Source organism: Passer montanus, unplaced genomic scaffold (assembly GCF_014805655.1).
Source record: "Passer montanus isolate IOZ18808 unplaced genomic scaffold, ASM1480565v1 scaffold19, whole genome shotgun sequence".
Lineage (NCBI taxonomy): Eukaryota > Metazoa > Chordata > Aves > Passeriformes > Passeridae > Passer > Passer montanus.
In genome coordinates, this window is record NW_024366480.1 from 12,627,321 (window position 1) to 12,654,640 (window position 27,320).

General features: G+C 42.1%; 2 protein-coding genes across 5 annotated transcripts; both read right to left on the reverse strand.

The window, feature by feature from the left end:
* Positions 1 to 3,876: 3,876 nt before the first annotated feature.
* On the reverse strand, positions 3,877 to 9,221 carry MYL12B (myosin light chain 12B). Its single transcript, XM_039706270.1, has 4 exons — positions 9,082 to 9,221; positions 8,602 to 8,800; positions 8,246 to 8,407; positions 3,877 to 4,683 (listed from the first exon to the last, which is right to left on the reverse strand). Exons 2-4 carry the CDS (start codon positions 8,783 to 8,785, stop codon positions 4,511 to 4,513), a joined length of 519 nt encoding a protein of 172 aa, XP_039562204.1. The 5' UTR covers positions 8,786 to 8,800; positions 9,082 to 9,221; the 3' UTR covers positions 3,877 to 4,510.
* Positions 9,222 to 18,863: 9,642 nt separating this feature from the next.
* On the reverse strand, positions 18,864 to 26,171 carry LOC120500825 (myosin regulatory light chain 2, smooth muscle minor isoform). Of its 4 annotated transcripts, none has more exons than XM_039706268.1 (5): positions 26,020 to 26,100; positions 25,100 to 25,135; positions 20,751 to 20,948; positions 20,395 to 20,556; positions 18,864 to 19,366 (listed from the first exon to the last, which is right to left on the reverse strand). In XM_039706268.1, exons 3-5 carry the CDS (start codon positions 20,932 to 20,934, stop codon positions 19,194 to 19,196), a joined length of 519 nt encoding a protein of 172 aa, XP_039562202.1. In that variant the 5' UTR covers positions 20,935 to 20,948; positions 25,100 to 25,135; positions 26,020 to 26,100; the 3' UTR covers positions 18,864 to 19,193. The 4 variants fall into 4 exon arrangements, with proteins under 4 accessions (XP_039562202.1, XP_039562203.1, XP_039562201.1 ...); XM_039706269.1 differs by having other exon boundaries at positions 25,100 to 25,131; positions 26,020 to 26,036; XM_039706267.1 differs by lacking the exon at positions 25,100 to 25,135 and having other exon boundaries at positions 26,020 to 26,171.
* Between the last annotated feature and the right edge of the window lie 1,149 nt (positions 26,172 to 27,320).

A 27,320-nucleotide genomic window follows, 5' to 3' on the forward strand; every position in this document is an offset into this window, starting at 1 on the left:
GGGACAAAGTGGGAGGATTTAGATTCATGACCAAGTTCCCCTCTTTGCTAACAGGATAGCAGTAATAGTGTTATAACTTGTCTTTTGCACAACATATATCTCAGGTTCTAATAAAGATACAATACCTTATCCCCTGAATTAGTGAAAGAAACAAACAGGCAAGTACTAACTGCAAGTAATTTTGTTCCATTTAATTCTCTTCCAAAAATGAATCACAAAGTTCATAAGCTTATCTTACTAACATGAGTCTTGTCAACTCTCCTTTTAACTAACTCCAGCCCTGTAGCTTTGAAGCTCGCCAGGGTTGTGGGGCATGGAGCTGAGCAGATTTCCCAGGAAATCTTGAGCATGTGTGTGGGAGGGGGCAGCGTGCCATGACTGTGGTCTCACTGTAGCTTTTTGCAACCATTTCCAATGTCAGAGTGACCTGCAGTTATTTGAAAAGGAAGTTTCCAGCTGCAAGCATCTTTAATTTGCAAGTCTTACCTACTCAGTGAAAGAAGCCTGCTGGGACTGGTATGCATCCCTATTAAAGTCATATGAATGCTTTTTTATGTTTTTAATTACACCGTTTGCATGACACCTCTAATCTCTAGATGATCACATAGGAACTCTGGTTAGGTTTGCCTTTCACAGCTCAAGAGCGCTACTGAAACAATTTTTATATTTGAGCACTGGGATGTGCCCAGTGGAACCAGAGATGAGTCAGCAGTTCGCTGTGGTTATTTGAATAGCAGAACGAGCCCTGCCTGCCGCTAGGAAACCGTCCACAAAGGTCAGAGCGAGTGCTTAGGATTTAGACACCACCACCCTGGTGACAGGAATTCTCTCCAGACCTCGGCGGTTTTTAGAACAAGCACCGTTCTATTTGACATTTGGACGTTGCTGTATTAAATACCAGCTACTTGGTATCTAAATGAAGAATGCTCGACACCACTGCTACTACCCACAGTGAGCCCTGCCTGCCACACTGACAGATGCTGCTGTCTCCCCAGACAGGGGGGTTAGGTGCTAAAATTAGTAACTGTTAAAACGAGGGTATTGAGTAAGGATCTGCTGAGTCTCATCAGCATGAAATACTGAAGAGGAGGTAAGGAGTCACCACTGTCCCTTCTACAGGAGTTGGGGCTGTAATTCACATGTAGGGACAGCCCAGCTGACAAATTGACTGCTCCAGTACAGAGAGAGATGAGTTGCTCAAGGATAATCAGGTGCTGAGCCACAGCAGCTTACAAAACACGGCATTCAAACAGAGTGAAGACAGTGAGAACCTTTACAAGTTATTACCTACACTGGCAGGAGTTTGTGGGGGGTGTTAAGCCAGATACAGGATGTGTGAGACAGTTCCCTGGCAAGGCACTACTTCTCACAAACAGTCCTGGAGAGGAAATGGTTTATAAGCTAAAACTCATTTAGGGTTCAGCTCTGTTGCCCTGCAACCACAGGAAACAAGCATCCCAGCCCCACTTATGAGTCATGGCTTTTGGGAACTTCACCTTGAAGAGCAGGAAAGAGTCCTCTCGAGGTAGAATGGATCTCTTTTATTCCTTCTCCTGAGATCACTGCCTAAGCTCCTTCATTTGCCAAAAAAAAAAAAAAGAAAAAAGAAGGCACAATAAGAAACACAGCTGCTTGTGATGGTTCCACCCTCCCTTATTCAATTGTTCAGTGGTTTAACATTCAGCCTGAATGTTGCAGACCTACTTTTAATTCTCCCTTCTAGCTGAGAGGATTCAAGGCCACATTGTTCCCGCCCTCCACTCAAGTGACCTATCTGCAAAACAGCTGAATTAATAACAAAAATAAAAGGAGAAAGACATCCCACGACAAACGCCTTCATGTTCTGCTGACCCACTTCAGTGAGAACACTTGAAAATTCTGTGGCTCATACTGAGAATGATTTTGCCAGGACTAAGAACTGCAATTAGTCTATAAAACCAGTGTTACTTGTTCCAGACACACACAGACTTTAAGGCACCCTCTGCATCCGAGCAGGGGTTTAAAATTTCTTTGCAAGACAAGTCCCAGGCCTCTGAGTTACACACCAAAAATCCATTTTTATCATTCTCTCTGACATGTTTTTATGAGAGCATTAAATGCCATTAAAGTCAAGAGAGTAAAACCAGGATTCTGCCGAAGGCAAGGCTTAGAACAATAGTATTAATGAACTACAATTCGTCATCACAAGGCCAAACGGCATATAGGTGTTGCTACACAGCAACACAGCCCTGGCCCATAAGCAAGCACTGGGGTTTAACAACTGGCATTTATTGCTGTAGGTAAATACCAGCTGCCTCACTCTGAGCCCCAGCAGTTTAGTTTATATCACAGGTTTTAGTCTTTTGTATGTAAACAAAGTTATGCAAACATATACATTTGAATTTGGGGTAGTTTTTTACAAAGGTAATCTGAACAAAAGAGGAAGAGCCCTCACTGAGATACTGAGAAGGGAAATGCAGGAGCAGCGTCTCTGGTTTGAGTTACAAGGAAGGCCATAAGTCCTTTTGAAACCCAATCTTTGCCAAACAAACACCACATGTGTGTTTGTAGGCCTGTACCAAGGGCCTGCAGAGGCCTCGTTTTACTTTCTTCTGTAATGAACAAATTTGATTAAAGGGCCAAAAATTCAACTCGTGCAAGAGCTGCAATGTGAAAAATCCTGGCACCATTAACCTTTGCTGCGGCAGGAACAGGACTTCTGTGGGAACGGAGCATGTCTTCCCCCTATGCACGATGCACCAGAGGAGCTTTTTGGGATTAAAACCCCGCCCCAAAACAACAAACAAACCAAAAACCCCAAAGAAATCCAACAAACATTGGGGCTGGGAGCCGCTCGCCCTCACAGCGGCGTCCGTGCCGAGAGCTGCGCTGCCACCTCCTGGTGGCTCCTGCAGAACCACCAAAATCAGTCCTAAATTTCACCCACAGTTTACCAAAGTTCTTGTTCGAGTTTCTAATCTCTGCCCGCTCCGAAAGGAAGCATTTCTCCGGGAAAACATTTGTGAAGCGTTTGGATTTCTGCTGATTCTGCTCGGCGCCTTTTTCCCCTCCCTGCTTTTCCATGCGCTTTGCACAGGCCCACAGGCAGAGGGATCAGGTCATCCCTGTGGGCACAGCTCTCGCCAAAGCTCCCCGGGACTCCGGCAGAGCAGGAGCTTCAGAGCTCTCATCGCTGTCTTCTGGTGGCATTTCTTAAAAGTTCAGTTTGCAACAGCAGCCTACCAAGAAACAGCAAAATGCTCTCCGCCAAATTAATTTTCTTAATTCTGTAATGTAAATTCTGAAGGGATTAACAATGTAATTCCTAGAAGTGTCAGAAGCAGCTCTGATCATCCTTTCTCTCAAGACATAAAAAGCGCAGGACCACAAGCATTCAAATTATGGCAAAATTGCTTCAGAAAACTGTAGCAAATCTGCTGTGCCTTCCATACCACAAAAACTATAGAGGATACAACTATGAGAAACGGAACAAAAAGGAATGCCTCAAGTCTCACACGTCCAAAACACCACTCACAGCAGGAGGTCTTAAAAATATAGTGTATATTGTTTCATTTAAAAACCAAGAATAATATTTTCAGACAGAAAATGATAAGAAGAGACAGCACACCTTTCTTCTTCATCCAGCCCTGTTCCTACTGTGCTTTAAAAAATCGGAAAGATAAGAAATAAATGGTTGCAATGAAATATTAATATCAGCAGCCCAAAGATCTGGTAAGAAGCATTACTCAAGCAACTCTACCCATATATGACATCTTGTTTTAAAAAAAAACCACTAGGATTTACATTATAAGTTTTTTTAAAAGTGCTATTAATATAGTACTCAATGTCGAGAAATTGAGGGACCGAGGTGGTAAAATACATGCTCAACTACATCCATAAGATTTAAAATGTTTAATGTGCAACTCTCTGACAGAAATTATTAATTTACAATACACTAAATTTTGAAGGATGGGAATTTCTTCTTCGTGTGTACGCTCACAGTAGCAGGTGAAATACTCAGCTGCTGAAGTTACAAACATCAGTATGCTTCAGTGACTTATACATAATTTTTAAGGCAAAAATACGTAACAACATGACTGCATACAGCTGCAAAATATTTACAGGTATCATTAGAGAAACATACTTCAAGCATGAAAGTTTTGATTATGCACTTAGTAGACAGTGATTTATATGAAAAATTATCATAAAAAATGTAAAATTAATCTAGCTAGGATGAGTAGCACTGACATTTTTACCTGGGCCTCCACACTCTCTGATCTTTGTCCTTCAACCTCTATCACTGTAAGCTGTTCTCTCTCTCCCTGCCACTTTCCAGTCTTTTTACAAAGGTGCAGGTGTGCCTGAGCAGCCTTAGAATCTACAGAGGAAGAAGCTGCAGTGCTAAAAATGTATGCAAATGGTCCCAGAAACCAGAAAAAATGGAAAAAACAGATCCTGAGAAATAAAATTAATGAGAAGAAAAAAAATATTAAAAATCAAAGGTGCTCTCTGCATGTATCCAGGGACTTGCTCAGTCATCCTTGTCTTTCGCTCCGTGTTTGAGGATGCGCGTGAATTCGATGTAGTTGAAATTGCCCTTTTTGTCGATGGGGGCCTCTCTGTACAGCTCATCCACCTCCTCATCCGTGAACCTGTCTCCCATCGTGGTCAGCAGCTCCCGCAGGTAGTCTTCTTGGATGAACCCTGGAATGAGGCATGCAGAGAGAAACACAAAAGGGAGGCCAGGCCTCTTAGCTGGGTCTCCAAAAGCAGACATGCACACAGACAGGCAATTAACCAGTGCAGCACATCATACAAATTTCCTTAACTGAATTCTAAAGAAATTCCTTGAGTGGAAAGCGAAAGGAAGTTTAACACATTTCATACAGATTTTTGAAGACAGGGCCTGACCTGCTGTGGTATAATAACACTTATTTCCATCTACTGATCTTCAACGGCTCAAAGTGGAAAAACAAGTTCCTGTGACTGCTAGTCTTCATTATACAAGCAGTTCTCTTAAATGAACTATATTTTTCTTGCCTTAATTAGATATATTTGAACATCCTCTATAAACTAGTTTCCCCTGGGGACTAAATAACCACTCTGGCTCTTCAGTGCTGCACAACACTGTTGCTGGAGGCAGTTTATGTGGATACAGTGAACTCCTGGCAAGTGTCCAGGGAAGTAGTTTATAACAGAAGAGACTTTCAGACAGGACTGAGCAAGTTAGCTCAGTAGGCAGGAAGAATGTTTATGGTGGAGAGCTAAAGGTGGAGAACCCAGTAAAAAAAAAAAAAGAGCAGGATGTATTACTTCTTATATGCTAAAAGAGCAGAAGATTTTTGAGGAAGTTAACAAAGATATAAAAAGGAGCAGTTTCTAGGTATCTTCTGCTAATTCTATTTCAAGAAATGGGCAGGACCACCAGTTGCCAAGTAATTCCAGGAAAATTTAGAGATGAAAAAAGAACTATGCATAACAGTAGGAAGCAGAAACTGCTAAATGCGGATATACACCAGTCATACCTTTAGCAGCACAATAGTTGTTTCATTTGAGAAAGAAATTGGTTATTGAACTTTAGTTGGAGAAATGTCAGTAACAGAACGAGGTAAAAGTAGGTTCCAAAAAGAAGAGTAAGAAAGTAAACTCTGTAGAACAGCTGGAAATCATATGCAGACACCCACATCAACTAATGTAGATTCAATTAGAATGTGATAAAAAAAGAGCTGCTTTGGAAAGAGAGTTGCATAAGTTAAGAGTTCATTAGAGACAAAACCAAACAGGGAATCAGGGAACCCAAAAGCAGTCAATGAGCATGACAAATTAGCATGGGGGTGGTATATGGTGGGGGAAGGGAAAAAAAATGTGTTTCAACATATGCTAATGAAAACAGCACCATATCCCAGTGCAAATCAGCCCTTGGATACTGACTGCAAATGTAGAAGGCCAGCAGCATTCTACTTCAGAAACAGGGAGACTGTTCAGTTAGCCAGGCCCATCCTAATCGGGTTGGGATGGGCATCAATCAAACTCCAATCAAACCTTGGAGTTCTGTCTTTGGAGATGGGCATAAAGAAGAGGGAAAAGGCAGCTAAACAGATGAGACTCTGTCCTACAGAGACCAAGCAGTGATGAGAGATGACATAAGGATTAGTATTCAAAGAATGCAAGGCCTTTGGTGCTGCAAGTTTAGCCTCAAGGACTTAATTGCTCCTGTCTGAATAGGTAGTTGTTTAAACACTGAACTGGGCTGCCAGACCAGGAATAAGCCACAAGTTATATCAGCAAGAAATTGTAAAGCAAACAGGGCTCCTGTCCCTCCCACGCAGCTTCAGCATAGATGGAGGGTAACAAATAAATGAAGCAAAACTTAAGATTCAGCCTGTTGCAAGCAGCACACAGCAAATGACAATGCAGGATCAAAGACCAGATAAAAAAATACTCAAAATGCAGACAGATCCAACTCTTATATCAATTCCATAGCACTACACATGATAGTAATGCTGAAGCAACATACCCAACTAGGCTGACAATATAGGAAATGTAAGTAAAACCTAACAAGTATGACTACCTTATCCTCATCTATAGGATCTGATTTGTATTACTCCCTTTCAAAAGACCTCTACTGATACAGAGCTAGAAAATCAGGCCCATAACAAACACACATATGGAGACCATGAAATGAGAAAAAAAAGTAAAAGAGTTTGATACAGCTGGAAATGTTCTTGTACATTTTTAAAAGGAACAAACTGATCAGAAGCCAGGTAAGAGGATAAAATTAATATAGGATTAATATGACATGGATTCTACAAATACATCACATGCTATTTTGAAGACTTCATTTTGACTATTATGAATCAAAACTCAACAAAATATTGTAGGACTAAACTAAAACATTTACCACACAGAGCTGAGAGACATTAAAATCAATCTTATCAGTATATGGGTGCCCAAACTAGTAACTTATTGGTTATATAGACACAGAAGTTTCTGTTCCAAAGAACTGGTAGCACAACCATTTTCTTTATTTTGTAATTCACAGCTCTTGTTTTGGTGCACAAAGAAAAAACCTTATAGCACAGTGAGTCAGACTACCTGTGGAGAGAAAATAATTAACCTAGTAACAAACTTCCTTCTCTAGGAAATGGTAAAGAGATTTCCCTTGAGAGGGAGGAAGTCGATTAACATTTGAAAAGGCTTTACCAACTGAAAGCCTGTTTACCTACACCTCAGCAGGAAGGCGAGGCACTTTGAAAAACCAAAAGGTGCTAAAAATACACACACTGAAAATAGCTGTTGAAACGGAAGGATATCCTTCAAAAGGTGCAGAGTTAGATTAAAATATTGCGGTGGACCCTTGTGAGGAAAGGTGTAGATGCAGTGTCATTTCTAGTACAGACATTACATAATTTCAGTGTGAGCTAGGAAGACAAGTTCACAACATATCAAACCACTGATACTCTGTAATTCCACTGAATTGCCTTATGGATTCATCCCCAGTTACTACACACTTCTCAGGAATCTTAGCCTAGGTGAATAATCATAAAAGCATAAACTCTAACCTCAATATTTCAGGCACAACCTTGGAAGTCTAATGTAGTAAAAGTGAGTTCTATGTTTTACTCTTTCCCTTCATCTTGCTTTCCAAGTGAGTCCAAGCTGTCATTTCTGCCTTCTACATCCCACTGGTTTTTATCCTTAGACCACTAAGACTGCAGACCTTCCTGCAATCTGAAAGCAAACTGAGGGCATGACATATGTCCTCAGAGCCATAAAGAATGCTCAGCCAGAGAGGGTTTGTAAGACTTTATGAAGTCTGGACAGTGTGTCTTAAAATAATAAACATCTGAAGAATTTAGATGCATTTCAGACCTACTGCAGAGGGGGGACAAACTCAGTTGTATGACAGATTTCCTATCATTACCTTTTAACACCATAAAAAAATCACACATTGCTGGTTTGAGTTCCTCATCTTAGAGCAAATACATGTTGTTGTACACTTTGAGGAACATACACACTCTTCATTTAAAGCACTCTTGTTCAAAGCCTCACAGAAGAACAGTCCTACTAGTCCTCAGTACTGACACAGAACAGCCAGACAGATTTTACTCTCACTCAGTAATTTAGCAGAATATGCCATCTAGGATTACCATCTCACATTTAATTTATAAAGGTGCCAAAAATCACCATACCATTCAGAAATCCAAGTAACAAAAATAAAAACCCAGCCATACCCCTGCCAAGCAGCCAGGTTGCACCCACATACCTGTTGCTTCTTCATCAAAGCAAGCAAAAGCATTCCTGATTACATCCTCTGGGTCAGTGCCATTTAACTTCTCACCAAACATGGTGAGGAACATGGTGAAGTTGATGGGGCCTGGAGCCTCATTCATCATGGCATCCAGGTATTCATCCGTTGGATTCTTTCCTACAAATAAAGGGATTCATATTCAGTTTAGCTCTCAAACTGAAACAGTAATGTCAACACAAAGCGAGTGTTAACACAAACTGAGTGTAACACAGACTGAGACACCACACCTCTCATATCCCAAATTCAGTATTTTGATTTTTGCAGCACAAATTTGCCTGGCAAGCATGAACAGAAAAAAGGGACATTATTACCAAGGGAGGCGAGCATGTCGTGCAGGTCCTCTTTGTCAATGAAGCCATCCCTGTTCTGGTCGATCATGTTGAAGGCCTCCTTGAACTCCTGGATCTGCGACTGATCGAACATCGCAAATACATTGGAAGTGGCGCGCTGAGGGCGCTTCTTGGTGGTCTTTGTCTTTGCCTTTTTGCTAGACATGTCGATTTTTTAACACTAGGCAGAGGAAGAAATACAGTAAATGCAGTAAGATCAGAGATAGGATTTTACAAAGGAAAAAGTTTTACGTTTTCATGTTACATTACATTTTAATGTTAGCGTGCCTCTAACCCACCCTAATTTCCTCCCATCAGAACGTATTTCCCTAGTATTTTCAAGAAGGAAAAAAAAAGAAGCAGAAAATATGAATAAAGGAGAGACAGACTAATAAACCAGGAAAAGAGTCATTTTTACAAGACGTAAAGAAACTGAAATGTTAGTCCTGAAAGGACCCTCACCCCAGCGGCGGCTGCGGGGGCCGGGTACGGAGCAGACGCGGAAGGGAGGAAGCGGCGCCGGCGGATGCTCCAGCGCTTCCCGGAGAAACCACCGTCCTGCCGGGCCGCGGGTGGGGACGAGCGCCGGGAGAGGCGGCGGGAGGGCAGCGAGACCGCAGCCGGGGGTTTCCCTTAGGGATAGCAGCCCTAAGAGAGCTGAATGGCTTCCCTGGGCGGCGGCGGGCTCGGCAGGGCCCCTTGGCCGCTTCCCTGCGCCCCCCGCCTCGGCCGCGTTGGAGCATCCCGGGGGAAGTGGCCGCCGCCGGCGCGGGGCCCCGGGCGCCGCCTGCAGGGGAGGGATGGAGGCAGCCTGGGGGGACGGGGCTCGGGAGGGCTTCGGCGGCAGCGGGAGCTTCCCGGGGGGTTTTCCTTTGTACACACAAAAGCTCCGCACGCTGGAGGTGGAGCGTGCCCGGGTTCGCACGGTGGTGCCGCATCGGGAGGTGAACGAGACTCCTCATCCCGCGGGGACGTCCTGCCCGGATCAGCCGGTGTGAGGTGTCGTCCTTACCTTCACTCTTCCTCGTGTTTCGCTCGAGAGATCAGAATTCCCGATGGCATCTTTTAGTCTTCTAAGTGGGTGTTCCCGCAGGAGCGAGGCTTAATGCCTCTCGCAGCCATAGACTGTAAGGCCACTTGGAGGATTTATTTTTGCATTTATTTTCTTAATGAAAAAGGATGATACATATTTTTGCATTCATCATTTGTATAGGATCTCAAATAAATTGAAAAGCGTTTTTAGCGTAGGGGGATGATGTCTGAAATTCTTTCAGAAGCAGTTCACTTTCAGCCCACTTGTACATTTTTTAAATTTTCCAAAGGGAATGCTTATTCCCATGTTGCTTGCTGAAGTCCCACATAAATAGCTTGGGCTTCAAGAAAACTCTTGTTCAGTGCACAGCAAGGTGCTGAAGTAGTCAGATGGGAAAGCTGCACTGCCAGAACATCATTCTTTGAGTCCCCCTCCTATCTGCTGCTGACTTTGTTAGTGTACAGTCTGTGTCCTGGAAAACAAGAACTCTTAAGGAAGAAAGGCACTGGAGTAATTTGCCCGAGGAAGGTTGTGGAGTCACCATTTCTGGAAGTGTTCAAGAAGTGTCTGGATGTGGCACTTGGGGATTATGGTTCTGCTGGGTTGATGTTGGACTAGATGATCTTAAAGGTTTCTTCCAACCTTGATCATTGTGTGAAAGGAAAAAATAGACATGCAAGCTTTATCTGAAATTATCAATTATATTTATAAATGTAAGTGAACTACATTTAGCCACTGGAGCTACTGAAATTCGCATGTAATTTAATGTGTAATCTAGAAGTTGCAGTCTAAAATTTGAAAAGAGACATTTTAATTGCCAAGAGGCCAAACTTACTTTCCCTGCTCTCCTCTCAAATCAGAAGTTATTTCATGAGGGCAGAGAATTTGGCCTAATTAGCTTATAATACTTCCCCAATTAATTTTAATATCACTCTTCTAAAGTTTGCATCAAAGTGCAATAGAAACTAAGACTAAACTTTGCTAAATTGAAAGTCTGTTAATGGAAAAAGTTTTGGGTGAAAAATTCTTTGCTTACTAGATGTGGCACAGTTTCAAGATAATTACATGCAAAGTATGAGTGGGAAGAAAAGCAGTAGAAATATTAATATGTTAAGACAGTTAATAAAATACTTCATGACAATGTTGAAGAACTGAACTGTGTGTTGAAATTTAATTATCAAAAGCTATCTGATCTCTTAATTTAAACTTCTTTCATCAGTTACTTTAAATTGAACCACTACTGCAAACATGCCACTCTGTCTTGTGTTATTTTTCATGCTATTAAAAGGGTGTTACATGATACCTGTCACCACGTATAACTTGTGCAGATGTGGGGATAGGTACACTAATATTATTTGCCCAGTATGAGATCAGTTCTTAATGACAAAATTGCATGTCAGTGTGTGTCTCTTAAAGCTTTTGTCTCCAATTTGTTACATCATGGTGGAATGAGAAGCAGTTCCTACAGGCAGACCATTTTCTGTTTGATGTAAATCTAAGTGATGCTTTTAGAAATGGTTCAATTTTACTTGATTACAGCACTCATCATAACAGTAAAGAAATTTTAAGGGAAAAGAAAGCTTTGTTTTGCCTTTTATAATATTTGGAGGATATTTTTTTAAAATTCTTGACATAAATGTTAAAAAAGGAAAAAAGTAAGGGTCTTTTTTGTGAGTGTGGTGCTTCCTGAGAACTGTGCATCAAACTTGGAGAACAGAAATGATCCTTTCTGAAAAGATGGTTTAAAAAATCCTGAGCTCTTAACTCTTTAATTTTTCTTCTTCTTTCCTTCATTATTCCCTTCTTTCTCATTTATGTCAGTCTTGTTTAAGAAAAAAACCTTTAAAGCAAAATTAATTAGTTGTTCCTATCCTTTCTGTCTAATGATTTGGTGCCATTGAAATTTGAATTGTCAAAAAACCTTCAAAATTATCTGCTCCATACTTAAGTTTTAAGACTGCAACAGACAGTGAGCAATTTACAGTAAACCTTTTCCCTCCTTTCATTTAGTCCTTTCTGTTAACAGTTGCACTTAGAGGTATTTTCCAACTTCTAACAAATCTATTGTTCTCTTTCCCCACCTTTGCTGAGTTACAGTGACAGTGCAAATATTTGTCATTAACTTTGTTGCTTGATGAAGCAGAATCAGTTTGTGTCATATGATGTTTCTTTATGAATTTAATGTATGTTACAGGAATGGCTGCACTGGCTCACTGTAAAAGTCTGCCTAGACCAGTGCACCCCAGCTGCAAAGAGATATGGATTCTGGATGTGGAAGGCAGGGAGCAAAGTCTGGGCAAAAAACAGTCTTGAGACTGGGGATGGGGAAGCCCAGCAGTTGCTTTTTCCATTTCCAGGTCGGAGCACCACTGGGATGGATCTGCTGACTTCTTGGATGCCCTCAAGAAATAATAGCTGCTATGAGGTCTTCCCTACCAGGTCACTGGAGAGTTTTATTAGTTTGGATTTTTTTACGCAAAACTTAGAATCATACTTTCTTTTGAAAAAAAGAAAATCACTTTCTCTGTACTTCTTTTTGGAGGAGAGAGAGCAAACAGGGTGTTTTTAGCCAGTTCTTTAGGGGGAGGGCAGCAGCAGTGGCCATATACAGGTACTTAGGGAAGAATAAGAATCAAGGTAGCCTATGATATCTTCTTAGAATGCTCTCCCAATATCTACTATTTTCATTCACGGCGGGGTAAGCTACCCTGAGCCAGATGTGATATTGAGTAATCCACAATGAGCTTCTTTCATGAACTTGCCTAATATGTAATCCTTGACTTGATGTAATTTTAGCATCCACAATGTGCTTTGCTGGTGTTTTTGGAACCCTTGCAAGGCTGCTATTTGTTATGTGAAAAACTGCACTTTACTAACCTTGACTTTAGCTATTGCAATGTTTATTCTATGCTCTAGACTTTGTTTTGGAAGAAATACTAAGGCTGAATTGTGTGTCCACTTCTTTTGTGTTACTTTTGCTTCTAGAAAGCTCTCAAGTGTTCCTGTATCAGCTGTAGCAGAGAGTCCCACTGAGGTAATTTTTCTTGTGCAGGAGCCATTCCACACCCTTGGTCATCCTAGGAGTAAGACTGAGGATGTGCATAAGAAACCAAAGGGTCTGAAAAGAGAGACTAGGTGAAAAAGCAGATGTATGATTTCCACACTAAGAATTAAAATTGTTTGAAAATTGAGTGGAAGGTTTTGCAGTTAGGAGATTTTTTTTTCTGAGCATATTATCACTGTTCAACAAATGTTAATTGCAGAGATTAAGAATTGACAGCAGAGTCAAAATTAAATATATCCATCTAAGTTCTAGGTTTAAACTATCATTTAACAGAAGCATTTTGTCTGCCAGTTGTTTCACCTGGTATTTTGGCTAGTCCCTCTGCCTTTCCATCCCTTCATCCCTGATTCCAGCTGGCATCTGTTGCCTCTGTCTAGCTATACCAAGGACAGTGCAGTATCAGTCAGAGTGACAGTCACTCTGAGATGCTGAAAGCATCACAAAGTTTTCTGCAATTTCTCCAAAAATAACTCCAGTGCTGTGATCCAAGGGGAAAACATTTGAGAAGTCATGAGTTAAAGAAAGGGATTCTGAAATGTGTCTTCACTTGAGTCTCCTGGGGGGCCTCAGACTGCAGGTTATTCCCTGTTTTCATTCAATGACCTCATGAATAAATATGGTTACTGCTTTCCCGGGTGGTCCCTGCCACACGGTAAATGCTGAAGCATGAAAAATAAAGGCTCTCAGAAAATGTAGTGGAGCCTGTAGAAGAAACACATATTCTTTCTCCATACTGAAAATTAAAAATAGCACAGTTTTGACTTTCTAGGAACTTCCGGTGTATATGGCTGAGGAAGAGGCAAGAACGTGAGTTCTCTAGAGCATGGTATAACAATGATATAGCAGGTCAAAGGATAAAGCAGAGATATTTAATGGAACAAAACCAAAATGCAGTCAGTCTATTAAATGTTGTAAACAGGAGGAAACAAACTTTAATATATTTATTTAAAACTGCATCTCATGTGACTAAATGAATGGGCACTGACATGTGTTTGACAGAGTATGGAGGAGGGACTTAGCAGACATGGTACTCCTTGCATTCCCAGACCCCAAGTCCTTCATACCTAAAGAACACAAATTAAAAGCACCAACTAAACATTGTACAAAAAAGCCCAAAAAAGTACATCTTTGGCTCTTGGGCTGTTGATTTTGGCTGGGTTTTTGTTCCTTATTCTTTATGATCAAAGTTACTGTTCTGCCTCTTGTGCTGTATGTTCATCCCTTGTTTTTTATCCTAGCTGGTAAGTTGCAACAATTCTAACCAAGTCTTCGTGGGGTTTTCAGCTCTTGCACGAGTTTTAATGAGGAGTGTTGCCAGACACTGTGATTCCATAAAGTGGAGAACTGAAATGCAAAAATAAGCATTAGGCATTCTTAGTAAGGAGAGCTGAAGGCCCCCCATCTTCAAAACAAATGTAATTAATTCTGCTAAACCTAAGGATGTGCATATGTGGTCTCTCCCTGTGTGTTAGAGTTTGTATCTGTCTGACACTGTGTATGTACAAATATGGAAGAAAATAAAATGTGCTCAATGCTTGGCCATAGGTCTAAAATAGTCTTTTAAAACACACACAGAAAACAAGAAGCAGCATATTTAGTCAGGTGTTTCACATGAGAAGTAAGCTGTTATCAGTTTTCTTATCAGTTGGTGCCTGATAAGAAAGTTTGTGCAAGTTTGGTTGGCTGGTAGAGCAATTTCAAAATCAGCGTACTTCTTATGGGGTGGGAATATCTTGCCACTACCTTTTGTGTTAGAGATGGTTAGCTTACAGTTGAGGAAGAATTCAAAAGAGGGAAAACCCCCAGTGCTTGTTAAATACAAGGCTAAGTCAAGGTTCAAGTAACTCATGACTGATGCCAGCTCTATTTTAGCACATACTAAGACAAGTCTTACAGGCCTCAATTTACACCCACTCGCTTGAATATGCCTGGCACAGGCTGGAAATTATTGTGAAATGCTGTCTTTTAACTCCCAAGGACTATTCATAGTTAAAAAACAAACCAAAGCCTGTTTCAGTATTTAGTGAGATTGTACTCAGTGATACCCTAAAATAGTCATAGTGAGGATTAAAAATTAAATGAAACCTTGCAAAACAAAGGAATTTACAAGAACAGTAAATATGGGTGCCTAAAGGAGCAGATAGTGGCAGTTTGATTTCTCACCTTCCTGTTAAGTGGGTTCTGCTGAGAAACATGTAAACAGCTTCCCTCAGATTTATTACATTCATACAAACTGCCTGACCCCTTAAGTCCTGTGATGCAGGGCCTGTTATGTATGGCCTCTAGGCAATATCACACTTCTGGTCTGAAAACATTATTTGGCAGTGTTTTTACCCATGGGCTGCAGAGAAAAGTAGGAAAAGCAGCCATGTGCTACCCTATTTTTCTTTAAGATGGGAAGTTTTCTATCTAGTATATCAAAATGGAAAAGCAGCCATGTGCTACCCTATTTTTCTTTTTTATTTAAGATGGGAAATTTTCTATCTAGTATATCAAAAGTTTGGGAAAACAGTGATCTCTGTGGAGTTGCTGCTCAGAGCACAAAAATAAAACCCAACAGCTGTGTGGAAGGTGGAGGGTTCCCCCTGCCCTGAGTAACACTTTTTAATATTTCATGGTAACTTAACTTTAAGATGCATTTTAAGAGGCATTTATTGAGTTCTTTTTCCCTTTGTATTGTTCCTAGTTTCTGCAGTACTGTTTCGGAGGTACTGTAATCTTAAATCATTTTTCCAAAGGAGAAAGTTATCTAAAAATGACAGTAGGGTTTTGCAAAATTAAGTAAGAAGCCAAAATAGGAGCATGGATGCATAAGCAATACCAAGAGAGGATTAACTGCTGATATTTGAAATGTTCCTGACTATACTTTGTTAGTCACCCGTTATTTGGACTTACATTGTTGGAATATCTTTGCATTTGTTGTTGTTTGAAATTCCCCAGGAACATCCCAAATAGTAGGTTAGTAACACTCCAGACTAGAAAAGGCCACGAGAAATATGTGATGACAAGATTTCAGATATTTTCCCAGCCTTTGGATCGAATGCAGGTGTCAGGACACAAAGGCATGCTGTCACTGATGCCCTGTGCCAGGATGGGGCCGCTGTGCTGCAGTCATTCCTCCAGATACCACAGGGATCCTAGAAACAAGCGATCCAAAGATAGTCCTTAGGTCAGCAGTGAAACAGATCCTTGCTCTGGAGCATAGGGATACCACCCCTGTGACCACCCCTAGCTGCTGAGGTAGTGTAGCAAGCTGCCTTCATGTTGTGAAACGCTTCAGTCATCTGATCACTGTGCCATAAGGATGGGTTTATTTGTTAAATAAAGAGCAGAAACAAGAGTAAAATATTGCACATTACCTTTATCTCCAGCAACTGAGTAGGGATGAAAAGGCAGCAGGCAAACATCCCCAGCAGCACTCGACACAAACATGGTCCTCTTTGGAGGTTTCTCATGCAGCCTCAGTAGCTCTTTGGCTTCATTTTGACCTCTGTGTTTGTAGCCTTAGAACAGAGTAAGTGGGCCATGTAAAATAAAACACTGCTTTTCAGTAGTGCTTCACAGGGCATTATAGGTCACTATAGATCACTATAAATGTATTAAATGTGTGCATGAGCCTATGAAACTAGTTTTTAATCATAAACTTAATTTGGTGTGGAGCTTGGAGACTGTTATATATGAACCCCGAGGGAGAAAAGATTAGGTTCCAATATTTTGGCTGCAAAATGCTAAGGCTAAGTCATCAGAATTTTAAGCTGTTTCAGTGACCAAAGTTATTTTTATTTTTGGAAGTGAATTATTGATGACACATCCCCACAGCCCTCGGCATGCAACATCAGCTGTCACATTCCTCCCTGCCTAGCTACAAAACGCATCTGATGCTCTTATATGGTCTCTTGGCTGGGGCTGTTGGCCTTGCAGCCTCTCAGCAACTGAGGGGATTGTGCCCACTTGCAGGTTAACTGGTCTCCTACAATATAAAAAAACAGGGAAACTGGAACTTGGAAGGTTGCCATTATACTCACACACCCTTGGATATTCTTGCTCAGTAACACATCTTCCTGAGTAGGTATCTCTACCTCTGCACACTTCTGTCTCACCCTCTACTCAGAGGGAGCATCCAAGGAACAAAACAGCTACACCACACATTTCAGCTGGCTGTTCAGAAAGCAAGAGCAGCAGTACAGAATATTTTTGAAGTGGTATCCTCTCTCAAGGAGGCTACCAGGTTCTCTTTTATGTAGCTCATATTTACAACACATTTCAGCTGGCTGTTCAGAAAGCAAGAGGAGCAGTACAGAATATTTTTGAAGTGGACAATTTTCTCTCAAGGAGGATACCAGGTTCTCTTTTATGTAGCTCTTATTTACGATTTTAAAAATCACTACTTCCAGCAAGAAAGGAAGCTGGCACACCTGTAGCTTACTCTGTGTAACATACCAGCACCTAACATTTACAAAGAAAACAGGATCAGGAAAAGAAGGGTTATGGGATCCAGGGTTCCTAACCAAAGTAAACTGCTCTCTGAATCTTAATGCCATTTAGACACTCAAAGGGAAAAAAATAATCACTCTATTACATCTGTCCTTCAAGCAGACATGTATGCACACAGTACTGAATTGCACAGAGGTGACAAGATCAGTCTAAAGAAGTGACAGCATAACTTGTTCTCCAGCCTAATGTTACATAGCAACATTTCAACAAGACAGTTTCCTATATTTCCACTCTCCTGCCCTTGTCATAAGGGCACTGCTGGTGAAAACTTCCATGCATACTTGTAAACAACTTCCTAGAACCTTGCAGGTGCACATGGAGAAATAACTCAGCAGCCATTACTGAAGAGCACCAAGATAGTTAAAAAGCAAACTTTCAAAAAAAGCAGCAGCTGCAGCAACCTAAAGTAGTGTAGAACATAATGTGGGTAAGAGAAAAACTGAGGCTAAGTTTGTTAGCAGATAAAACACAAAAAGGAAAAGAATGGTTGAAAACTCAAATTTAATTAAGCCCGTAAGAGAAAAAAACCCCCCCTGGAATAAAAAAAAAAAAAAAAAAGTCCAAGTACACCAACTGAGTATACTTTGTCAAGTTATTTACAAACCTGAAGCCAGAATACCTTCCAGAGTTGCCATATGGGTACACAAGCAAGATTAAGTAACCAAGCCTTCATGCTATCACACGAAATGAGACAAACCCACCTTACAGGATAAGCTGTCGGAGCCTTTACAATCTCTTGTGCTGAATTCCTACTCCTTGGGGTCTTATGTCGCGTGATATAGCTGAGGGCAAGCTTTCTGGATAAGAAGTCATTGTTTTAATTGATAAATTCATAGGCAAAGTAAATTCTCCTCCTGCTTTCTAACTTGCAGTAGGAAAGAGTATGAGGCACACAGAAGAGCATGGTCATACTAGAACTAACAGAACAACCCTCCTCTTTTCTTTATGTTTGAGGCAACAACATCAGCACAACCAGTTCTGAATGACAGACTGTGCTTGGTTAAAAGCCATCTTGCCAATCCATCTCAGGAATATGTATGTTATTTTAGAAAGAGAGAGCAACTTCAGCACCTATAGGGTTTTACCAAGTTAATTCTCAGAATGACTTGGCTCACATTCTCACATGCAAATGAACTGGCTGTAGAAAAATAAAGATTTGTGCAAGTTTTCTGGCCATTTATTGTTCTTAATTAGTGCCAGCATACACGCCTTTGCACAAGCTTCCTTCAGCAGAAGGAAAAAAATATGCCTAATTCCCCCTTACTTAGCAAAGAAAATGCACACTTTGACATGAAAGTACTGCTAGAAAACCCATCCATATTAAAAGGAAGCAAAAGCTGGGCATGGTATCTGGTTAAGAATCAGATGTTCTCTGCTGGCCATACGGCAATTTTAAGTCTTCCCGAAACATTTGTTTCCTTAACTACTTACACAGTAGTCAGATCCCACTTCAAAAACCTGAGATGAAAGACTTCTGCGGCTGCATTTTTAAAGATACCAGCGGATGCTGCTAGGAGCATTTCAGAACTCTGTGACACTAAACAAAACAGCATGAAAATGAGTTTTCCAGCTTGACTTGCAACTGCAAGAAAAATACAATGAACACACCTGCATTTGTAAATGTGTAATAGAAATGTCATTCTTCACAAAAGATTTTGAGGTATTTTATCTATATAGCAATCTTTATTTCAAAATGTCATTTATTACAAAAATGTAAAAATCCAGCAAAACCAGAATCATTGAGATTATTTGCCTGGACTATCAACTCCAGGGAATAATTTTCCTGTAGCCTTTCCCTCAAAATATTTTGCCTGCTTCCAGTCTGATTACAGGTGCAAATATGCCTAAATGGCCTGGAATAGATAAATATATTGAAAAAGACAAAAGCTTTTGAGCTAAATGCATGCAACAAGTTCTATCAGAAAGAAACCACTATCAAGAAACATGAATGTAGAAATAATGTGTAGGTATCCAGGGACTTGCTCAGTCATCCTTGTCTTTCGCTCCGTGTTTGAGGATGCGCGTGAATTCGATGTAGTTGAAATTGCCCTTTTTGTCGATGGGGGCCTCTCTGTACAGCTCATCCACCTCCTCATCCGTGAACCTGTCTCCCATCGTGGTCAGCAGCTCCCGCAGGTAGTCTTCTTGGATGAACCCTGGAGCACAGTGTAGGAGGACAGAAGAGGAGTTTTTACATTTATCTGCTAATACATGGGTGATAATTTATCTGTTTGAATTCTTTCCCTCAATTAAAGATACCTACAAGTCTTCGTCTGCCAAATGAAAACAATGCCATTAAACCCTATTACTAAAATTGCAAATGACTACAAGGATTCAATCAAATCAGGCATTTGAAATTAGTTTGAAAGGTCCCACTACTTCAAATAAAGACCATTATATGCTTTGCCTGTTTTGTTCCATAGAATATAAAATATTGGACATTCTTCCCAATAGCAGGGCTACACTCCCAATAGTACCAAGAATCTTCTAGCTCAGTATTTTAAAAATCACGAAGGGGATCAGTTTACCTTGAGCATTCCTATTGAAAACCACCAAAAAAACATCATGGAACTTGATTACTAACTTCAACAAATGTATAAAACATAGGAAAGTTTACAACATTTCAAATTGTTCTTACATCACTGGTAAAACTAAGATTTACTAGACTGGGTGCAAAGAATAAATTTTATGGTGTGGTTTATTAAATAACTAGGCTTGACTAACTTGTGATTGCTTTTATCATCACTCCTGGGAGTCACACAAGAATTTTCTTGCATGCATTTTCTTCTCCTTTTAGTGCACCTTAACAGAGGGAAGGTGGATACAAGTTGCTGACAGAAGAGTTCTTCATAAAAGCACAACAGCTTTGAAAACTGTGATTCCCCTCATAAAAGCAGCCCCAAAGGTGAATTTTAAGTTAGGAAGAAATTAAGACCCTGGTTCCTGATCAACAACTTTTATACTTTCTCCAGTCTTGAACAGAAAAAACTGCCAGAAATTTAAAATTTTTACAGAGACTAAAAAGGCAAATTTAGCACATTACTATACAGTCATGATTTTCAGTTTGCAGAAATTAAAAATTTTCAGAGTTAAAAAAATGATCACTGCTTCTATGAACACAAGTGTTTGTTGTTACAGAACTAAGTAGAAGTAATACATGTACACTGTTGTTTCACCCACATACCTGTTGCTTCTTCATCAAAGCAAGCAAAAGCATTCCTGATTACATCCTCTGGGTCAGTGCCATTTAACTTCTCACCAAACATGGTGAGGAACATGGTGAAGTTGATGGGGCCTGGAGCCTCATTCATCATGGCATCCAGGTATTCATCCGTTGGATTCTTTCCTACAAATAAAGGGATTCATATTCAGTTTAGCTCTCAAAATGAAACAGTAATGTCAATACAAAGCGAGTGTTAACACAAACGGAGTGTAACACAGACTGAGACACCACACCTCTCATATCCCAAATTCAGTATTTTGATTTTTGCAGCACAAATTTGCCTGGCAAGCATGAACAGAAAAAAGGGACATTATTACCAAGGGAGGCGAGCATGTCGTGCAGGTCCTCTTTGTCAATGAAGCCATCCCTGTTCTGGTCGATCATGTTGAAGGCCTCCTTGAACTCCTGGATCTGCGACTGATCGAACATCGCAAATACATTGGAAGTGGCGCGCTGAGGGCGCTTCTTGGTGGTCTTTGTCTTTGCTCTTTTGCTAGACATGGTGGCTGTTGGTTCTAAGGAGACAGAAATATATCCAAGATTTAGCCTTATTAAATCACATTGCAAGTCCCTGGGGTAGAGGGACATCAGGTTTCAGATTATCGGCATATACCCTGAAGTACACATTCATTTCAGGATCTCCTGCTCCATTTTCCTTCAGACTTCACTTGCTGTGAAAGCATAAAGCCTTTGAGGACTGAGAGACCAGCACTGTAGGCCAATAGCAGGCTACATCAAAAAGCCCAAATCAAATCACAGCTCTTGAAACTCACAGAATGCTTGTATTGCTGATTCAATACTCCACCTGCATCTTCCACAAATTAAGTCAACTACATATTCAGGAATTTGGGAGGCACTGTTGACGTAGAAGGATATCTGCTGCTAAACTAGCACAGTGGTTAAATAGGTCAGATAGTATACTAAACAAATATTTTGGAAGGGAAAAAAGTATTTTAGGCTCTGAATAGCATTTTGTTAGATTAGCTGCCACTGAGAGAGAGAGAGCACCGACTTGGTTCAAAAGCACTCTACAGTGCTATTCCCTTACACAGTGGAACTACTACACAACACATGCAAATGCCAGCACACTCTTTTAAAAATTAATTAAAGGTACAATAGCTACAAAAAGTGAAGACTGTTTCTTTTAAGCTTAGAAACATTAATATGTTTTTATAAATTTTTTATACCACAGGTCTAAAACATTAGTATTAATGTCATTGTTTCCCTTGAAGCTGTCAAATGAAGAAATAAACATGGTAGATTATTATATATTATAACACTAGTACATTCAGGGTAGAAGTGAGGCTTTTAAGTTAACTGAAGTTCCCAGTTAAGTTTATCTGGGAAGATACATGCAGTGTTCCAACTAAATGTATGACAGCACAAACTGGAAAAGCTGAGTCATTCACTGAAAGGCAAACACAAAGTCCTCAAGATTGCTTTTGGATCAGAAGTTAGACCCTTTATAATGTTGCTTCCAAAAGTCTCATAACCTCTGCTTGCATTAGCTAAAACTGAAGTGTAGTCCATACTGCTAAAATCCTTAATAACATTCCAAGTTTATGTAAACCAGATTCCTTCCATCCTTGACTCTGAATTTTACAGAAAACACCTGTAGCAAGTTTCTCCTGAAAGAAGAAAAATGTAAGCTTCACCTGTAATTGCAAGAATATCAATAGTTTGAAATTTACACTAAGTATTAATTTTATAACTTAGAAACAAATTTAGTCAGAAAAGCAATGCTATTTGGAATCATAGCACAGTTCTAACTGTTTCTCAGACAGTTTTCTCAAAGATAGAGTATTTTCTGTTAGACTCCTGAAAAGCAAGACTGAAGTGACTAACTGGGATTTAACCTTAAAAAAAAAAAAGGAGCAAAATTAAGCAAAAGTATTAATTTTATAACTTAGAAACAAATTATCTGTACAGAAAAGCAATGCTATTTGGAATCATAGCACAGTTCTAACTGTTTCTCAGACAGTTTTCTCAAAGATAGAGTATTTTCTGTTAGACTCCTGAAAAGCAAGACTGAAGTGACTAACTGGGATTTATCCTTAAAAAAAAAAAAGGAGCAAAATTAAGCAAAGTAATTCCCTTATACAATCAACCCAATATGCAGGCAAAAAGCAGTTCTTTTTGGATTTTTTTTAACTAAAAGGAAAGACATTTTACCTTGCTTTGTATTAGATACCTGACAGGGTGTACCAAGCACCTGGAGCATAAAAGGAAATTCCATGGTTACGTCCTTCTCAGTCTGTCCACACAGACAGCTACTGATGTTCCCTGCTAATTCCACACTTTTAAATCCTGCATGCATCCACAACGTTCTTCTGACGTACAAAACAAACCATTATGTCCTGAACTAAAAATAGCCCCTGAAATGCAACTGCGCATCGCTCAGCAAGGCAGACGTTCTCTCCGCTGCACTCACTGACCACGAGCTACCCGAGATGTCTGGCCTCCACAACACTGCAACAAATAAACGTGAACTCTTGACTCCCAGATACTTACGTACACAGCTGACAACAAAGGTAGTTTGCTGTCAAGCTGCAGCCACGGGTTGTGCATAACTTGGGTGGTTTTCTTACCACTGCAAAACCCTCCGGCAAGTTTAACTATGGGTTATTGATTAGAAGTTCCACTACTCAAAATAGAGCCAAACAGTATATTTTAATTACTCTTCTCTGAAATAATGCAGTTTACAGGATATGGCACATCCAAAGTAAACAAAAAGGTTTACTCTGCATGTGCTGATGCTGGCCAAATTGATTTTTGCCTTTTTACTTTTATATATCTCCGTATTCTTTACATATGTATTTGCAGCTCTGTAGCCTATTACTGTATTCATAGCTAACATTTTACCTACTCTATTAGAAAGACAAAATACATTCCCCAGCAGCTCTAAGGCCTGGGGGTCAAGGTTACATTCTTTGGGACTCCAGATCAAAACAGCTTCCTAACTTTTTCATAAACAAAGTTTAGTTCCTATCTAAAGGTGAGGGGGCTGTTCAGAAAAGGGGAGAACCAGGGGCTAATTATCACCTCTAATTGGGAATGGGGATCGTTGTCAGTTATGCTAACTTGCTGAACATATAAAATTGCATCCACTTGTTACAGTATGCACCTTAAGCACTTTTTCATCCCGCATGTTGTGTACCATAAGGATCCTTATAAAGGTAATCCCTTTTTACCACCTAAATGTGTCTGGCTTGTAATTCTAGGATCAGTGAAAAGGCCTAAGTGCTGCAAAGGCAATGCTCCCAGCAAGCCACTACCTGCAATTCTCTCACCTACAATTCAATCCTAAGCAAGAGGAGGTAACAAAAGCAGGCTGTCAGCACATTCTTTTTATTTCTGTTGAGAAGATTGACCTATCAGAGTATATTTTACTAGAAAAAACTAAAAAAGTGCCACTGCTTGCATTACTATTTTCTAAGTTTCTCTGAACCAGACTTGGGAACTCCTCCAGTCCAAAAGAGCTGTCAGCCTAGCTACAGAGAAACATCAGATCTCACAGGACTGCAGCTATGCCTGAAACACTGGACTCAGCTCTGGGAATGTCTCTTAGAAAACAGGGTAGTACATTTTGGAACATTCCAGAAAACCAAAGGCATCAATCCAGTTACCCAAAGAGATCAGTTTATGATTTAAAAGTTCCAGAAGTGTTTGCACTTTGTGTTATCCAATGAAAAGACCCACAACTAAGCCAACACTTTTGCAATTGAAATAGGGTTAGTATAGGCTGCAAACAGAATTTCAGTAGATAAAAAGTGGGAATACTTCACATTAGATAGTGCAAGTCATGACATGCAGGTTTAGTCCCTGTTGTTTAATACTATACTGCACTGAATGGTCTGGGCCCTGCTTTGGACACAGTCCAAGAAACTTCAAATGTAGACATAACCTGTGAGACACATCATAAGGTATTTCTGAAAATGCAGCTTTCTTTAGGAAGATTTTTACACACTAAAAAACCAAAACATAGGTAGTAGCAGCACTGTGCTGCTTTGTGCTGCCTGTATTGCCATTTGTTCAGCCACAGTGGATATCAAACCACAGCACAGAGAGTCATCTTGTGGTCCCTTCCTCTGGGAAAGTGATAAACCCTTGGAGAAAAAAAAACAAACCCAAGCAACTAAAAATTTTGTGCCACGCGGTAAGCTATGAAAACTTACAGCCCACTAACAGTAGTGCAAGATGGATCTGCTCAGAGGCAGTGACCAAAAGTTATGCTTTAGAAAACACTCCCATGTTTCAAAATTGTGACTATTGTAATAACTGCAAAATCTACTACTGAAAAAAACCAAACTACCACCACACAATAAATGCCTAAACCCATAGCCAAGAAAGTCTCTACATGAACTAAGAGAGAACATCAAACCCAAAAATTAACCTCAAAGCTAAATGCCAAGTTCTGTCCATGTACTCAACTGCAGCATCAGATACAGTCACACATCCATCACAATGTGGGTGGCAACAGGAAGAGATAAGAGCAAGGTGTTCTCCAGCAGATCTGTGTCAAGGCTCAATAAAGAGCAGATTACACTTTATGAAAGCAAACTAACAAAACCCAAACCCTACGCTGTCCCACCCAGTCTTAAAAGCCACTTTAACACACTTCTCACTAAGAAGTTTCCCAAAACCCTTGTACAGGAGTCACACTTGCCTCAAAATCCAGCGCCAGTGAATCAACACAGCCTGTCTGAAAAGGAGAAAACAAGGCTCTGATCACTCTCTACAACCACCTGCAACCACCTAAAAGTAGGGCGTAGCCAAATGGGGATCGGCCTCTTCTCCCAGTCAGTAAGCTACAGGATGAGAGAACAATGAAACTGTGCTAGGTTTAGGCTGGACGTTAGGAAGACCTTCACAGAAAGGGCGATTAGACACTGGAATGGGCTGTCCAGGGAGGTGGTGGAGTCACCATCCCTGGAGGTGTTCAAGTGAAGACAGGACTGTGGCACTCGGAGCCATGGTCCAGTTCCCATGGTGGTCGGTCACAGGCGGGACCCCATTATCCCGGAGGTCTTTTCTAACCCAATGGGCTCTGAGAGCCGGGGAACCACGGCACGCAGTCCCCGGTGCGGCTCTGGCTATTCCAAAACGTGGGCAGGCAGGGACAGACCCAGCCCCACGGCCGCACCCGCTCCGGCCGCAGCAGCTCCCAGCCCTGCCCCTGGGCAGGCAGGGACAGACCCAGCCCCACGGCCCCACCCGCGCTCCGGCACAGCCGAGCAAACACCCGGGAGGCAGCCGAGCCCTTCCGACAGGGACAGAAACACCTTTTTACACCAGCTCCCTGGAGTTTTACACCAGTTCCCTGAAATGATGCACAGGGAGCCCGTCCCCGCGGCGTCGCGCCCTGCCGGGCTCACAGGCCGGGGTCGCGGGCCCGGAGCCGGGGTCTCTCCCCGCAGGGCGGATCCCCGTCAGAGCAGCAGCACCGCGCCGAGGCCCGAAGGGAGCTGCGGGGAGCGACGCCGCAAGTGACCCCGGCTCCGCAAGCGACCCCCGGCCCGGCACCGCCCCACCCCTCACCGGCGGCCGCCCAGCCCCCGCGGGCAGCGGGCGGAGCCCCCGACTCACCTGGCGGCGGGACACGGCACCGGCGGGGAGCGGCCGCAGCGACACTTCCGGAGAGCGGAGCGGCCGCCGCCCCGCCGGGCAGGAAGGAAGCTGTGGGCGAGACCATCCGCGCAGCAGGGGGAGGTGGCGGCTTGGCTCATCGCTTCGGCGGCCGGGCGCCACGAGCCGTGTCGGGGAGAGGACCCGCAGGGGCCCGCGCGATTCACGTTCCATCCCTGGAGTCTGCCTTCCTTGAAGGAGAAAGCCAGAGCCACGAGCTCAGCCCCTCCACCCTGTGTGTGTGTGTCCTTCCCCCTCCTCCGGAGACGCGTTGGTGCGGCGCGGTGCGGTCACCACATTCCACGGGCGAGGGGCGGGGGGAGCCGCGCGCCTGCCCTTGTAAGGCAACGGCGGGAGTTTCCTGCTCGCGCCGGTGGGCGGGGCCTCGCCCGCTCGCCCCGCCCCCTCCCTGCCCTGCCCCGCTCCGGCTCGGGGTGCCCGGGCTGTGAGGGGCAGGCGGCGCTGACACAGAGCCACGGAGCCTCAGAGCCACAGGGTGGGTCAGGGGCCGCCGTCTGCTGCAGCCTCTCTGCTCAAGCATGTGCCACAGGATGGCATCCAGACGGTTCTTGAATATCTGCAGTGAGGAAGGCGCCACACCCTGTCTGGGCTGCTGGTCGCCCACAGAGTAAAGTTCTTCCTCATGTTCAGGTGGCGCTTCCTGCACATCTTACTCCTTGGCACCGCCGAGAAGAGCCTGGCTCCATCCTTTTGACCCTCCCTTCAAATACTTGGCGTTTAAAAGGTCCCCTGTCAGTCATCTTGAGCTTGAACAGGCTCAGCTCTCTCAGCCTTTCCTCATAGGAGAGGTGTTGTATCCCTGGATTGACTCTGCAGCTCTAAGCAGCCCAGCACATGGTACGGCACTGTCCTGCATGCTCAGCAGCTGCTGCTGTGTCTGGAAGATTCACAGAAGACCACAGATTATCCCTTCCAGGGACCTGCAGGGGTCATAAAAGTCCAGCTCCTGGCCCTGCATGATGCCCCAAGGATCACACCTTGTGCCTGAGAGCATTATCCAAACACTCCTTGAACAGATTTGGTGCTGTGACCACTTCCCTGGGGAGAGTGTTCCACTTCCCAACCATCCTGTGGAAGAAGAACCTTTTCCTAGTAAATAATACTGTTTTTAAGCCAAGGTGAAGAGGAGTATGGAATGAATAGAAACATCATCCAAAAAATGGTGACCACAGGTCAAAGATACAAACAGCATCATGTAAAAAATAGATGTCATAACCACTGCCTATGTGGCTTAATTTATA

Coding starts and splice junctions, on each gene's coding strand:
- MYL12B (XM_039706270.1), bottom strand. CDS start 8,785: ATGTCTAGCAAAAAGGCAAAGACAAAGACCACCAAGAAGCGCCCTCAG. Junction 8,408..8,601: donor CGACATGCTCGCCTCCCTTG/GTAATAATGTCC, acceptor CTTTATTTGTAG/GAAAGAATCCAACGGATGAA. Junction 4,684..8,245: donor CTTTGATGAAGAAGCAACAG/GTATGTGGGTGC, acceptor GCCTCATTCCAG/GGTTCATCCAAGAAGACTAC.
- LOC120500825 (XM_039706266.1), bottom strand. CDS start 22,750: ATGCATGCAGGATTTAAAAGTGTGGAATTAGCAGGGAACATCAGTAGC. Junction 20,949..22,605: donor GGTATCTAATACAAAGCAAG/GTAAAATGTCTT, acceptor CTGTCTCCTTAG/AACCAACAGCCACCATGTCT. Junction 19,367..20,394: donor CTTTGATGAAGAAGCAACAG/GTATGTGGGTGA, acceptor ACTGTGCTCCAG/GGTTCATCCAAGAAGACTAC.